This window comes from Chiloscyllium punctatum, chromosome 52 (genome assembly GCF_047496795.1).
Source record: "Chiloscyllium punctatum isolate Juve2018m chromosome 52, sChiPun1.3, whole genome shotgun sequence".
Lineage (NCBI taxonomy): Eukaryota > Metazoa > Chordata > Chondrichthyes > Orectolobiformes > Hemiscylliidae > Chiloscyllium > Chiloscyllium punctatum.
In genome coordinates this window covers 14,622,656-14,638,866 of record NC_092790.1, presented here as the reverse complement: position 1 = coordinate 14,638,866, position 16,211 = coordinate 14,622,656, and the positions used below count along the sequence as shown (strand labels likewise).

General features: G+C 45.4%; 3 protein-coding genes across 3 annotated transcripts; all 3 read right to left on the bottom strand.

Moving 5' to 3' along the window:
• Positions 1-1,002: 1,002 nt before the first annotated feature.
• LOC140470541 (histone H4) lies at positions 1,003-2,078 on the bottom strand. The gene has a single exon (XM_072566627.1). It carries the CDS (start codon positions 2,058-2,060, stop codon positions 1,749-1,751), a length of 312 nt encoding a protein of 103 aa, XP_072422728.1. The 5' UTR covers positions 2,061-2,078; the 3' UTR covers positions 1,003-1,748.
• Positions 2,079-11,385: 9,307 nt separating this feature from the next.
• On the bottom strand, positions 11,386-11,968 carry LOC140470710 (histone H3). The gene has a single exon (XM_072566746.1). The coding sequence runs from the start codon at positions 11,907-11,909 to the stop codon at positions 11,499-11,501; it is 411 nt and encodes a 136-aa protein (XP_072422847.1). The 5' UTR covers positions 11,910-11,968; the 3' UTR covers positions 11,386-11,498.
• Positions 11,969-12,253: 285 nt separating this feature from the next.
• LOC140470900 (histone H1-like) lies at positions 12,254-13,656 on the bottom strand. The gene has a single exon (XM_072566843.1). It carries the CDS (start codon positions 13,617-13,619, stop codon positions 12,909-12,911), a length of 711 nt encoding a protein of 236 aa, XP_072422944.1. The 5' UTR covers positions 13,620-13,656; the 3' UTR covers positions 12,254-12,908.
• Positions 13,657-16,211: the final 2,555 nt, after the last annotated feature.

The window sequence follows — 16,211 nt, the reverse complement described above, 5'->3', positions numbered from 1 at the left end:
AGAATATTCTTGAATCTGACAACACAAACGCTCTTTTAAGAGCCACTCACAGCACCTGTGAAAGGAGCTGAACTCTGTCGGATTGAATTACTTTCCTTTTAAAGTTTAGGGCCCTGGCCGATATACTTAACATCGCTACATTTCTGTCTCCTTTTTATTGGATACTGTTACTGCCTGTGGCAGCAGAGGAAGATTATATCATAGAATACGATTGTAAGGGTGTCTGGAACTACATGATTTCTCACTGCACATTCACTGCCTGAGTGATCTTTATGTTTGATCAATGTTCTATGAGTCTAGAATAGTGTCACGGGTGTTCCCGATCGGGTTTGGCTTCACATTTCCTTGAACTGTATCAGTAAGAATTGAATCCTCCCACTGTCTCTGCAGCATATACCTCTGCAATTTACTCTCTGCTCGGTTTATATCCACTTCATTTTCCCCCCCAGCCTCTGCCGAGAGCGCGTTCTACAGCAGTCAGTCATTTTTCAGCTGTAAAAGGAGGGAATGTGGTAAAGTGAGATTGGTTTTTCAATTACGAAACTAAACCTCACACAATCAACGTGTACGTGGTCGTGAATTCTCCTCTATAACCTCCTGCTCTTTTATACGTGATGGTGGGCATTTTCAAATTTGAAAATAAGCCGTTGGTCTCTTGGCACCATTTTCTCTCCTGTCCCCACCTCACCAAGCCATGTTAACGCAAAGGTAGTCAATGAGGAGATTGGGTTTTTCCTGAAATATCTAACCCAATACCAAAATTTGATGTAAACATCACTCATCTAATTACTATATTTTCGCAATCCCTGAATGAAGATCTCATTAGTTGCAAATTCACTGCCGCTACCTTCCGTTTTTGTTTTTAACTAAATTCCAAGTCCTAATGTCCCCTATCGCTTCCTGCGCTCCCTGGATGAGCAAATGAACTTTTATCCGCCGTGAATCAATCGAAAAACCGCCGATTTAAACATCGTAAAACTAAAACAGTGTACTAAAATTCCAGAACCACACTTTATCAGTAATTTTTATTTCATCCAAATTATTACTTGCCCGAAGACAATTTGTAATCGCTGCCTGAGCGGGCAGGTGGAAAGAACGCGCCACATAACACAGCTGCAGGCTCCCAGTAACAAAACTGAGCTGAGTGTTATGCTTGGGAAATATAAATACTGTAATATCTAACATTAACGTCTGGGTTCCACAATAAATAAAAACAAATTATCATTCATGGCATGGACAGCCAAATACACACAGATACCATTACTGAGGTGGAACAGGTATTCACGAGAAAGAGGATCGAAGGTTACGGGGAGCAGGCACAAGAGTAAGTTTGAGAAATATCAGCCAATGGCAGAACAAACTGGATGGGAAGAATGGTCTAATGCTACATCTTACAATTACAAGTTACGATGCGATTCTTTACATGGAATAACCAGGTTGTACAACAGTCGGGTCTTGATTGGCCGAATCGCCTCTTATCTACTCTGTAGGAATACTTGCAATTTTAAAATCATTCGCCATGGTAAACAGCCACAAAGTGAACCGTCCAATGCGAATGCTCTCTACTGTACCGCAGAACACGGTATTAGTAAATTTTCGGAACGTAAATAACGCGAAATAACCGGCGAGAGTCACATTCCCCTCAGTATGTGCTGCCTTCCCCGTCCTCAGGTCTCCGCTCTCTCTCGGAGGGTTTGGGTGGCTCTGAAAAGAGCCTTTGGGTTCGCTGGAAAAGGGTCGCTTTATGCTCAGCCGCCGAATCCATAGAGAGTGCGGCCCTGACGTTTCAGAGCGTACACCACATCCATGGCGGTGACCGTCTTGCGCTTGGCGTGCTCAGTGTAGGTGACCGCATCCCTGATCACATTCTCCAGGAAAACCTTCAGCACCCCGCGGGTCTCCTCGTAGATCAAGCCCGAGATGCGCTTCACCCCGCCACGGCGAGCCAGGCGCCGGATGGCTGGTTTCGTGATGCCCTGGATGTTATCACGGAGCACTTTGCGGTGCCGCTTCGCTCCGCCTTTTCCAAGGCCTTTGCCTCCTTTACCTCTTCCAGACATCACGCTTCTTCACTCCAACCGCTGCTGAATGAGAGCCGAGCTGCCTCCCCTTCCTTTTTTATAGAGCCCGGCCCGACCTGACTGAGAAAGAGCTGACAGAGAGTGAGAGGCGGGTCCGGAGAGGAAACTGAGTGACTGACAGAGCAGGGAAATGGCTTTGATCATCCAGCTCCGCCTCCAGCTCACTCCGGCCCCAACTGTATCTGGGACTGAACCTCTTCTCCCCAACATTGTCAGACAAGGCGACAAAACAACACGACGTACATGAACGCCAAGAGCAAATAACTGGATTCTCACCAGGAAGAGCAAAGCCCACTCTGGAACCACAGTAGACAACATAATCACCGCGGGGAACTCTATTATCAACTAATCGGACCACACCCTTAGACCGGAAGAGATTGAAGTCCTGAGTAGGGATCTCAACTTCTGCCCCACCGCCAAAATGGACCCGTTGGTTCTGGCAGCAGACCCGGAGGAGTTCATCAGACGAATGAGACTCTGGGAGTTCCTTCAAGGTGCCAGCAGTGATCCCAATGAGCCCACTGATGAACTCGAACTGTCATCACAGGGATCTGTAGAGGAGCGACCAAAGAAGGTGTCAACTTGGACCCCACCAGAGGGCCGCTTGCCCTGGGCTTGACATGTATGCTCAAACCGTCAGGAAATATATAAATGCCAGATTCATCAGCTGTTCCCACAAGGTAGATCAAAACATCACCGCTTCACAACGCCATGCCATCCAGACTCTCAAAACCAATCACAACATTGTCATCAAACCAGTGGATAAAGGAGGCGCCATTGTCATTCAGAATAGAACAGATCACTGCAAGGAAGTGTACCGACAACTGAATAACCAGGAACAGTACAGGCAACTACCAGCTGATCCGACCAAAGAACACACCCGTGAATTAAACACACTGATCAGAACTTTGGATCCAGTCCTTCAGAGTTCCCTATGTGCCCTCATCCCACGTACTTCTCGTGTAGGTGACTTCTACTGCCTTGCAAAGGTACACAAAGCCAACATACCAGGACGTCCCATTGTGTCGGGCAATGGGACCCTCTGTGAGAATCTGTCCGGCTACGTGGAAGGCATCTTGAAACCTATTGTACAGGGGATCTCCAGCTTCTGTTACGACACTACAGATTTCTTACAGAAACTCAGCACCCATGGACCAGTTGAACAATGGACGTTTCCACACTTGACACCATCATTCCCCGCAATGATGGCATTGCAGCAACAGCCTCAGTACTCAACACCAACAACTGCCAATCTCGAAACACCATCCTACACCTCATCCGCTTTATCCTTGACCACAATGTCTTCACCTTTGACAAGCAATTCTTCATCCAGACACATGGAATAGCCATGGGGACCAAATGTACCCCCAATATGACAACATTTTTATGCACAGTTTCGAACAAGACTTCTTCTCAATGCAGGATCTCCAACCAAAATTGTACCCCAACGAAGTGAACACTTCAACTGCATTGCAGCTGACTGACCAAAGTTTTCCTTGTAAAGGAAAGAGAATTGGCCAATTCTATTTTATTTACCCATGTGGACAGGATCTGGTGCAAGCCATGAGCAGACTCTTGTGTTGCTCTATGGTAGGGAAGGGGAAATGAAAAGGATTTTTATTTTCCACCATTCTGTGAAGAATAGTTCAATAAATTGAATTTAACAATTTAAATATCAACTCCTGTTGGGAAAAAAAAAATGAGCAGCTTGACAAACCGAGCAATTTTGGCTTTCTCTTTCATTCTGCAAGGCTTCGGAGCAGCGAGAGCCAGGAGGAGGTGACGTTGGTGTGAGGTGATTGTGGGGAAGGCTGGTAAGTATATTTAAACTTCTTACCTTTGAGTTAGCGAGGGAGGAGCGAGCAAACTAAGTAGAAGGATAAGTAGATCAGGTTATATTTGCGTGGTTGCATTACCCGAGACACTACTCGGGTAGTGTCTCCCACCCATCCTCCTCCTCTAACTAAAAAAAAAGTTGTGGGAGCCAGATTGACAAGGTAAGGTAAATAGTTTATTTCTTTTTTTTAGTAGTCACTTCGAGAGTTCGAACAGTGGAAATGGAGTGTAGGGCAGTGGAATGTTCCTCCTGCAGAATCTGGGAAGTAAGGGTCACCACTAGTGTCCCTGCTGACTACATCTGTGGGAAGTGCACCCAACACCAGCTCCTCGAAAACCGCATTAGGGAACTGGAGCTGGAGTTGGATGAACTTCGGATCATTCGGGAGGCAGAGGGGGTTATTTACAGGACTTACAGAGAGATAGTCACTCCCAAGCTAAAAGAAAAAGACAGATGGGTGATTGTTAGGGGACAGAAAGGGAACCAGCAGGCAGTGCAGGGATCCCCTGTGGCCATTCCTCTTAACAATAAGTATACCGTTTTGGATACAGTTGGGGGGAATGACTTACCAGGGGAAAGCAGTGGGGCACTGCTGCTCAGAAGGGAAGGGAGAAGAGGAGCAGAGCAGTCGTCATTGGGGACTTGATAGTTAGTGGGACAGATAGGAGGTTCTGTGGGGACAAGAGGGGCTCACAGTTGGTGTGTTGCCTCCTGGGTGCCAGGGTCCGTGATGTCTCTGATTGTGTTTTTGGGGCCCTTCGGGGGCAGGGAGAGCAGCCCCCAAATCGTGGTCCACATTGGCACCAACGACATAGGTCGGAGGAGAGATGGGGACTTGAGGCAGAAATTCAGGGAGCTAGGATGGAAGCTTAGAGCTGGGACAAACAGAGTTGTTTTCTCTGGTTTGCTGCACATGCCACGTGCTAGTGAGGTGAGGAAAAGGGAGAGAAAGGAGTTGAACATGTGGCTACAGGGATGGTGCAGGAGGAAGGGTTTCGGGTTTTTGGATAATTGGACCTCTCTCTGGTGTAGGTGGGACCTCTACAAGCAGGATGGTCTTAATCTAAACCAAAGGGGTACTAATATCCCGGGTGGGAAATTCGCTAAAGCTATTAAGGTGGATTTAAACTAATACAGCAGGGGGATGGGAACCAAAATTGTAGGACAGGTCCAGAAGAGGATGAGAGTAGGGAGTTCCCAAATCAAGTATCTGACACTGGCAAGCGAGAACCTGGTTTGAAGTGTGTGTACTTCAATGCGAGGAGCATCCGAAATAAAGTGGCAGCATGGATTGGTACCTGGGACTTCGATGTTGTGGCCATTACGGAGACATGGATAGAGCAGGGACAGGAATGGCTGTTGCAGGTTCCGGGATTCAGATATTTCAGTAAGAACAGAGAAGATGGTAAAAGAGGGGGAAGTGTGGCATCGTTGATCAGGGACAATATTACAGTTGTAGGAAGAATGTTTGGGAACTCGTTAACTGAGGTAGTATGGGCTGAGGTTAGAAATAGGAAAGAAGTCACCATGCTGGGAGTTTTCTATAGGCCTCTGAATAGTCCCAGAGAGGTAGACGAAAGGATAGCAAAGATGATTCGTGATAGGAGTGAGAGAGGCAGTGTAGTTGTCATAGGGGACTTCAACTATCCAAATATTGACTGGGATCACTACAGTACAAGTACTATAGATGGGTCAGTTTTTGTCCAGTGTGTGCAGGAGGGCTTCCTGACACAGTATGTAGGCAGACCTATAAGGGGCGAAGCCACTTTAGATTTAGCACTGGGTAATGAGCCTGGCCAGGTGTTAGATTTGGAAGTCGGTGAGCACTTTGGAGATAGCGATCACAATTCTGTCAGGTTTACTTTAGTGATGGAAAGGGATAGGTGTACTCCACCGAGCAAGAGTTACAGCTGGGGGAAGGGAAATTACGATGCAATTAGGAAAGATTTAGGTTGCGTAGAATGGGGAAGGAAACTGCAGGGGATGAGCACATTAAAAATGTGGAGCTTATTCAAGGAAATGCTCCTGTGTGTCGCAGAAAAGTATGTACCTGAGAGGCAGGGAGGAAGATATAGAACGCGTGAGCCATGGTTTACTAAGGAAGTGGAATCCCTGGTCAAGAAGAAGGGGGCTTATGTTAGGACAAAATGTGAAAACTCAGTTAGGGTGCTTGAGGGTGACACGGAAGTCAGGAAAGACCTAAAAAGAGAGCTCAGAAGAGCCAGGAGGGATCATGAGAAGTTGTTGGTGGATATGATCAGGGTTAATCCGAAGGCTTTCCATAATACCTATGGAAAGAATAAAAGAATGATGAGAGTTAAATTAGGGCCAATCAAGGATAATAGTGGGAAGTTGTGAGCGGAGTCCGAGGAGATAGGGGAAGCACAAAATAAATATTTTTCGACAGTGTTCACGATAGAAAATGAAAATTTTGGCGAGGGAGATACAGAGATACTTGCATCTAGACTAGAAGAGATTGAGTTTCACAAGGAAGAGGTATTAGAAATACTGCAGAGTGTGAAAATAGACAAGTCCCCTGGACCAGATGGGATCTATCCTAGGATCCTCTGGGAAGCAAGGGAAAAGATTGCCGAGACTTTGGCATTGATCTTCAAATCATCATTGTCTACAGGAATAGTGCCTGAGGACTGGAGGATAGCAAATGTGGTTCCCTTGTTCAAAAAAGGTAGTCGAGACAACCCTGGTAATTACAGACCAGTGAGTCTCACTTCAGTTGTTGGTAAAGTGTTGGAAAAGGTTAGAAGAGATAGGATTTCTAACCATCCAGGAAAGAATAATTTCATCAGGGACAGTCAGCACGGTTTTGTGAAGGGTAGGTTGTGCCTAACGAATCTTATTGACTTTTTTGACAAAGTGACCAAACAGGTCGATGAGAGTAAACCGGTTGATGTGGTGTATATGGATTTCAGCAAGGCATTCGATAAGGTTCCCCACAGTAGGCTATTATACAAAATGCAGAGGAATGGGATTGTGGGAGACATAGTAGTTTGGATCAGTAATTGGCTTGCTGAAAGAAAACAGAGGGTTGTAGTTGATGGAACATGTTCATCTTGGTGTCCAGTTACTAGCGGCATACCGCAAGGGTAGGTGTTGGGTCCACTGCTGTTCATCATTTTTATAAATGACCTGGATGAGGGCTTAGAAGGGTGGGTTAGTAAATTTGTGGATGACACTAAGATCAGTGGAGTTGTGGATAGTGACGAAGGATGTAGTAGGTTGCAGAGAGACATAGATAGGATGCAGAGCTGGGCTGAGAGGTAGCAAATTGAGTTTAATGTGGACAAGTGTGAGATGATACACTTTGGCCAGAGTAATCAGAATGCAAAGTACTGGGCTAATGGTAAGATTCTTGGGAGTGCAGATGAGCAGAGAGATCTCGGTGTCCATGTACACAGATCCCTGAAAGTTGCCACCCAGATTGACAGGGTTGTTAAGAAGGCATACAGTGGTTTGGCCTTTAGTAATAGCTGATTGAGTTCTAGAATCAGGAGGTTATGCTGCAGCTGTACAAAGCTCTGGTATGGCCACACTTGGAGTATTGTGTACAGTTCTGGTCACCACATTATAAGCAGGATGTGGAAGCTTTGGAAAGGGTGCAGAGGAGATTTACTAGAATGTTGCCTGGTATGGAAAGGCTGAGTGCCTTGAGGCTGTTCTCGTTAGAGAGAAGAAGGTTGAGAGGTGACTTAATAGAGACATACAAGATAATCAGAGGGTTAGATAGGGTGGACAGGGAGAACCTTTTTCCAAGTATGGGGACGGCAAACACGAGGGGACACAACTTTAAAGTGAGGGGAGATAGGTATAAGACAGGTGTCAGAGGTAGTTTCTTTACTCAGAGAGGAGTAAGGTATGGAATGCTTTGCCTGCAACTGTAGTAGATTTGCCAAGTTTAAGTGCATTTAAGTCATCATTGGACAGGCAAATGGACGTACCTGGAATAGTGTAGGTGGGATGGGCTTCAGATTAGTACGACAGCGCAGTGCAACATCAAGGGCCGAAGGGCATGTATTGCACTGTAATGTTCTATGTAAATAGTAATGATCCGATTCCAATGACTTCTTCAGAAAACTATATCCTGATTCCTTGCTTTTTTTTGTACTATAATGATGGGAGGGTCAAGAGGAATGCAAGGCTCTTCATAGAAAATCAAAACGAATTTTGAGATACTTATAGAATCATAAAAAAAAACTTTCTTGCTGGACAGAAAAATAAAATAACTACGAAGTGGAGAATGAGGTTACGATACAGATGGAGATGACAGCTTCTCTGCTGCCATGATAGTTTTATGAAAATGGAATGCTGGTTAAAAGGAATTAGAATTGTTAGCTCAGTCAACTGTTCTGTTGTTATAGACTATCTTTGATCAGTCAGACTTAATAATTTGAAGAGACTGTGCTGTAAATGTCTTTGACTTGAGATCTGAGAGTAGAAATTAGTTTGATGAAATGTTTTCTGCTAGTTGCGGTGTATATGGATTTTCATTACTTTTAGATGTTGGAATGAGTATTTCAGGATGGCTTACAAATTGGCAAGAATTGTAAATCAGTCAGTAGCTGTGTGTGAGAGAATGGTGTGCGTGCATATGTATGCAAGCACACAGAAGAGGGTGGGTTGGAGATGATGGTTGTGTGTATGTCAGGCTATGGCTCAGAGGTTCATTCGGAATTTACACTGTTTAGTTGTGCCTTTCACATAGGACTTCTATTTATCAAAAGATTAATTTTGTCCTTCTCAGTTACTGATAATGCCAAAGTTCTTTCTATATCTTCAGAAATCCTTGTTGTAACAATGTAACAGAATGATCTGTTTGTTCATCGTGACTGTAACTTTAAAATTGCCTTCATTATATGTGGAGTTAATACAGTTCCTGAATGTATATTTCACAAGAGGGTACAATCTATCCCTCTTCTGATGTTGCAAATGACAATTGACTAAGCATCATGGCATTTATTGGAACTGAGCTGTTGTGCATTGAGTATAGGGAGAAATTTAAAAATATATTGCATCAGTTGTGTTTGAGTGTTGGCTTGAATGTATACTTCTTCCCACTGTCTCCCTCAGCGGGCCCACACAGAAAGGCCTCTCTCTTCCCCCCAGCCCGCTCACTCCAAGTTCCGGGACCAGTTCCTGCTCCGCTCGGCCTCTTACAAACAGCCCCCGGTTCTCCCTGAACTCACCCCGAATCAATCCCGGTCTCGGAGCCCCCTCTGTGTCCCAGGCTCCCATCCCGATGTGCTGCTGGAAGGAGCCTGCTGTTCCCTCCCTTCCCTGGGCGCTGATCTCTCCATTGCGGTCTGTTTCAAACAAACCTCTTGTACTCACTGAGTAAATGCTCCTCAATGGCAGCGCTCGGAGAGGGCCTCACGCATGCGCTCCTCTGCTCAGGAACATTTCTGTTTTGGAGGAAGGGCAGCATCGCGCATGCGCCTAAAGAGGCAGGATTAAATTATTCACATCAAACTGTGACAGCATCGGTGATAAATCCAACGCAATATTAGGGATTGGGATTAAAGCACAAATATTACTTCCAAAAAAAGGAATGTTTTCTCTAGAGCAGAGATGACTGCGGTGGGAACACATGATTGAAGTATAAGCGATTTATGAGGCGTGTGGGACAGGGTGAATAGAGAGAAGCTGTTTCCCCTGGTTGAGCGAGCAATCACAAGTGGTGCTGAGGTAATGATATGGTGAGCGTAAGGATTGTCGCTATAGTGAAGGGTTAGATGGAAAGATATTGAGGGAATTTCAGAAAAACCTTCTCACTCAGCAAGTGGTGGAAATCTGGAAGACACTACATGCGAGGATAGTGAAAGCCAGAAACCTTAACCTTTAAAAAGTATTTGGATGAGCACTTCAAATGTCAGTTCCGGAGCCACCATTCACGGTGGGATATGAACGGTGAATATCTGCCCAGGTAAACCAAAAAGAAACGTGTCTTTGAGTACTAGGAGCAAATACATCTTACGATTGGCGGTCCATGCCTTTAGTTCTATGCCTCGATTTTTCGAACCTGGGTCTCTGGCACTGTTTTCTCCGATTTCAGATTACAGTAAATGAGGCTTCCTGCTGTCGGTGAGAGATTGTCAAAATGAACCGAGATCAAACCAGAGCAGCTGCAGGACTGGGATGGCAAATATGGAAGTTTTGCTGATATCAGAACTAGTGCAAAAAGGCTGGGCGACATTAAAATATTGTCTAAAGACGATTAATGAGCTCAGCCGGAAGAACGTTCTGTAATGTTTAATCAACATATCGGAGTGTTTTCGAAATGTGAAATTAAAAGATTAATTTCAGTTCTTGGCGCTTGTTTTTGTTTCTGCCAGTTCTATAGGTCCAGAAAAGAAAAAGAAGTAGAAAGAAATAGATGCAGTTAGGCAAATGAATGAGCGAGAGAGATCGTCTGAATTATATATTTATAACCTAAATAACAAGTTTTGGTGAATTCCTCTCTGAACAACTTTCTCCTTTTTTATACATCATTTTTCTATGTAAAACATACTCCCTTATTTGTGAAATGGCGGGCTTTTCAAATTGGAAGGAAAGGTGTTGTTGATTTGGCGTTGGCATCTAGAGTTGAGAATTTGGCGCTGGCATCAAGAGTAGAGAATGTGCCCTCTCTCCTCCCTGCCTCTAGGGAGCATATTAAACACCAGTGAATCTTTTTTCTTTCTGTTTGCTGCTATTTGCTCGAGTCACTCTGTAATATTTGACTATTCCGGGAACGACAAGCACCGGTTGGGGTGTGAGCCCTGAGTGTCACTTCTCGGAAACAAAAGAAAAGTTCCTTTTCTTACAGGCCCACAGGTACATACATGACACAGAACTCCGCGCGGGTTCTGTTGTGTTGCAGAATAGTGTAAATGAGGCTTTCTGCTGTCGGTTAGAAGCTTTCAAAACGAACAGAGATCAAATCAGAACAATCGGAATTGTAAATGTGGAGCTTTTGCAATAAGGGAGCACGGTATTAAAATAATACCTAAAGGCGGCGTTCGTTAATACACGCTCACGCCGAAGTACTGAATGAGGGTCTTCATTCCCTCCGAAGACAATCTCGAACCCTTCAAATACATTCTAGACTCATTACCCGAATGAAAAATTGCAAATTAATGACTAAATACAGAATGCATTGTTTTCCCTTCTCTGATCTACATTTCGGCAGGATTTTCAAATTTGAAAGAAAACGGTTGATGATTTGGCGCCATGTTTTCCCGCCAGCTTCCTCAGCAATGATCATATAGTTACAGCTGGTGGGAACACTAAGGGAGACAGTGAGGACAGAGTGGATTTAGTACGGATTTAACATTAAACTGCTATAATGAAGCATGTGAAAGTTACATAACATTCACAGCAACGTATATTCTAATCACTGCCGCTTATGCGATCTGTGTCTTCAACTAACTCCCCTGAAATATATTACTGTTTAATATTGTTCACAGCGATGCTCCAACGACTGCGATCGTTTCCCGCTCTCTCTGGATGGTTTAGTGGCTCTGTAAAGAGCCGTTGTGTTTCTCTCTCTCTCTCGGGGTGAATGTGCAGGGCCGGCCAGGCTCCGTTTAGGCGCGCTCCCCGCGGATCCGGCGGGCCAGCTGGATGTCTTTGGGCATGATGGTGACCCGCTTGGCGTGGATGGCGCACAGGTTGGTGTCCTCAAACAGTCCCACCAGGTAAGCCTCGCTGGCCTCCTGCAGGGCCATCACCGCCGAGCTCTGGAAGCGCAGGTCGGTCTTGAAGTCCTGAGCGATCTCTCGCACCAGCCGCTGGAAGGGCAGTTTGCGGATCAGCAGCTCGGTGGATTTCTGGTAGCGGCGGATCTCCCGCAGAGCCACCGTGCCGGGCCTGTAGCGATGAGGCTTCTTCACTCCGCCCGTGGCCGGAGCGCTCTTGCGGGCCGCTTTGGTCGCCAGCTGCTTGCGGGGAGCTTTCCCTCCGGTGGATTTGCGCGCTGTCTGCTTGGTTCGGGCCATTCTCTCCAACTCTCTGTAACACACACACAGGCTGCTGCTGTCAATGCTGAGGCTGCTGCGGTGCTGCCTATTTAAGGGAATGGAGAGCCCGCCCTAGATCTGGGATTGGATACAGCCCTGTCCCTCAACCCACAGAGAAACAGCTCCGGAAGGGACAGAAAAGGCAGGAAAAGAATTGTTGGAGGCTGATTGGGTAACGTGAAATGACAGTTGGTAAATTTCAAAATGCCCGCTGAATTCACCCTCACAAACCTTGTGATTAAATTAACCATTAAAACGCAAAACACCATCCGTCTGCAACTAAGATAAAATTTAATATTTTATAGTAATTCTTTAAAACCTAGTTAGCTGTCAGCGGGGACAGGAGGCGGGATCATTGCCCGATCTCTCTGTAACAGGGAGGAGGAAAGGCGGGGTTTAAAACAGCCCAGACAAACTGAACAACCGATCGTTTACCCACCGTGAATCAATCTAAACAACCCCGCCAATTTAAACATCTTAAAAGCTAATACAGTGTACACCGATAAAAGGGCAGAATCTCACTTTATCTGTTATTTTTTATTACCCCCAGATTGTAATTAGCCCGAAGACAATGTGGAATTGCTGCCTGAACTGTCTGTAACAGGCAGATGGAAGGAACACGCCATGAAAACATCCGCAGGGTCTCAGAATCAAAACTGAACAAAGTAACATTCCTGAACTGGTCAATAAAATACAAATACTACAATGTGTCACATTCGTGACTCGGTAGAGTTATCAGTCGCGAAGTGAAATAACCAGATGGAGATCAGTAAACCTCCCCTATAGGATACCTTCCCGATTCACAGGTCTCCGCTCTCGTAAACCATGGCACGAGTGTGTATTTGAGTGATTCAGATCAAGTAATATCTAAGGTAGGGACGGGGAACATTGGATCCGGGCTCAGCTATTTCCTGAGAGATGTGGGTGGCTCTGAAAAGAGCCTTTGGGTTCAGATGGTTAAACGTTACACTGACTGGTTCATTTCTTTGCTGCTGTCTTGGTCACTTTCGCTTTGGGCTTGGCCTTGCCTTTAGCCGGTTTGCTGAGGGGTTTGGGGGCTTTAGGGCCCTTGGTCTTTTTCAACTTCTTCATGGGAGTCCGTTTCTTTGGCGCTGCTTTGCTCACCGCTTTCTTTGGCGGTGCCGTCTTCTTGCCGCTCGCTTTCTTGGCTGGGGATTTCTTGACTGTCGCTTTCTTGGCTGGGGATTTCTTGACTGTCGCTTTCTTGGCCTGGGATTTCTTGACTGTCGCTTTCTTGGCCTGGGATTTCTTTGCTGTCACCTTCTTGGCCGGTGATTTCTTCACGGCCGGTTTCTTGGCGGCCGCTGATGTTCCCGCCTTCTTTCCCGCTTTTGCCTTGACTGGATTCTTTGGGAGTTTGAAGGAGCCGGAGACGCCCTGACCCTTGACCAGAACAAGGGAGCCATTCGCCAGGCACCTCCTGATACTCATCTTGATCTGTGCATTTCGCTTTCCCACATCGATCCCGCTTCTCTCCAGCCCCTTCTTTACAGCGGACAGAGACACCCCTTTGCGATCCTTGATATCCCCAACAACCTTCAGAATCAGCTCTCCCAATCCGGGACCGGGTGTTTTTTTCCTGGGAGCCGTCGTCTTCTTCTTGGGAGCCTTGGCTTTAGTGGGAGCGGAGGCTGGAGGAGCCGTTTCGGCGGCTGCACTGTCGCTCATGTTGAGAACTCTGCGCTCAATTTCTCTCTGGGTCAGTCCGAACTGGGTCAGCAATGAAGCTGCTGGTGGCGGCACTGAGCAACTTCAAGGCAGCGAGCGGACGGCGCAGGGACAACCTGCTGTCAGCTCCCTGTTCCTGCTGCCTCTCTGTGTTTCTCTAACAGCCTAAACTCTCCGATTCCTCTGAAATTCCGCATCTCCAGACAGCCAGGCTCGATTGCTCCTCACCCTGACACGGTAAGGTTTGCGACTGAAAAGTTTTCACTGGAATAGACGGCTCCGTTGTCGAATTAAGCGCATTTTGTTGCTGCAAAGATCGTGCTCTTTCAGCTGAACGGTGACATTGTCGCTACTGTTCGATTGAAATTTTGAAATCAACAAATATATTGTCTTAGATTCTACCTTTGACATCTAGTGGGAGAGCCGGGGAATAAGTTGACTTGAAAATGTTTTTTATTTTCACAAGAGAGACCCAGAAATATCATAATTTTCGCGGACACACAAACACAGTTACGTTCGACTAACCGTCCGCCCTTTTCCTACAGTCTCTCTGACACAGTATTCACATTCACACAGTCACATGCCAGAAATATCACCAAATGTAAGTGTGGAAGGAATGAATATCTCCTCCTTTCAGCTTTTGCTGCGGGGTCCAGGGAGTTAGTTGTAGTTTTTCTCCTCAGTAACAGTTACACTCTCATCAGCTCCACTGTTCACATCCTCAAAGATGGCCAGTCCGTTTGTCAAGCTTAGAATACAGAACAGTATGCACTGGAACAGGCCCTTCATGTTCATGCTGACTCTATCGGATCCTCAATACTGTTTTGTCAATCCTTCGCAATTGAAGCTTTCATTTTGATTTTTCCCTGAGGCTGACTGGTCGAGAGTTCCCTATTTTTATACCTACCTCCCTTTTCCATTGGATTGCTTACACTAGCTAGCCCCCCATCTGTGTAAATTATTGCAGAGCTTATAGAATCTTGGAACATGACCACCACTGCATCCAGGCAAAAGTGAGGACTGCAGATGCTGCAAACCAGAGTTTAGGTCAGAGTGGTGCTGGAGCAGGTCAGGCAGCATCCGAGAAGCAGGAAAATCGATGTTTCAGACAAAAGCCCTTCATCAGGAATCACCACTGCATCCAGTACTACTCAGCCCACTACATTAAATACTCTGTGACGTAGATGATCAATACCCAAACTTCAATCCTACCCACTGTCCCAACATCATTCCCCAAATAATACTGATTTGGCTCAGTTTTCCCCTCTCAGTAAACTCCCCAACTGTGTTCGTTGTGTGAACATTTGTGAACAGAGAACAACATTATGTTAGAGATTTTTGAGATGTTTTTGTTCCCCATTTTAAACTCCCCTTTTTTATGTTGTCAGTGACATATGGTCCTCTTTACCAACCTATTTCCCCCTTTACACATTTATTAGTGCTTCAACAGTTTTGTTTTTCTTTAATGGCCTCCACAACATTACTGTTTTCTTTATTTGCTCTTTGTTAGTCAAATCGCTTTTCCCTGCCATTGGCTGAATTTAGATCTGTTTGCAGACTTCACATCTTTCAATATATATCTTCCCAAATTTTAGGCCTTTTCTTTGGACTAAAAACTACATTGAATAGCCATTTCAAGTTTCACAACATCCTTTCCATAGGAGAGCAACATTCCACAGAACCTTAATATTAAGTGTGTAAGTCCTGCCCCGATTTGTCTTTCCAAATTGCTGCACCTCATATTGATTTAAATTGAACTCACTATGTCACTCCTGGGTCCAGTGGCCCATCCGATCAAGATCCTGCTGTATTCTGAGGTAGCCTTCTTTGCAGGCCACTACAACTCCAATTTTTGTGTAATCTGCAAACTTATTAAAATTGGTGCACCTTCACATCCAAAATCATTCATAATAATGTGGAGGGGCTGGTGTTGAACCAAGGTATGCAAAGTTAAAAATGACACAAGGCCAGGTTATACTCCAACAGATTTATTTGGAAGTACACCCTTTCAGAGCATTGACACCTGACAGAGGAGCAGCACTCTGAAAGCTTGTACTTCCAAATAAACCTGTTGGACTATAACCTGGTGTTGTCATGTTTTTAACTAAAATCATTTATATAAATGATGAAAAGCAGTGGACCCAGCAGTGATTCTTGTAGCACATCACTTGTCACAAGCCTCCAGTCTGAAAAGTATCCCTCCACCACCCTCTGTCTTCTACCTTCGTACAAGTTCTGTCTTCAAATGGCGAGTTCTCCCTGTATTCCATGTGATCCAATCTTGTTAATCAATTTCCCATGGGGAATCTTGTCAAATGTCTTACTGAAGGCCATATAGATCACATCCACCACTTTGCCCCCATCAGTCCTCTTCCTTACCAATTCAAAAAAAAAACTCAGTTGAGTTAGTGATACATGACGTCCCAGTGGCCTTTTAAAAATATGTAAACCCTGTCTCTCACAATCCCCTCAATTGTGTGCCTACTGTCGATGTTACGCTCACTGTTCAATATTTCCCTGGCTTTGCCTTATCACCTTTCTTAAACAGCGGTACTACATTAGCCAACCTCCAGTCTTTTTGCACCTCAACTG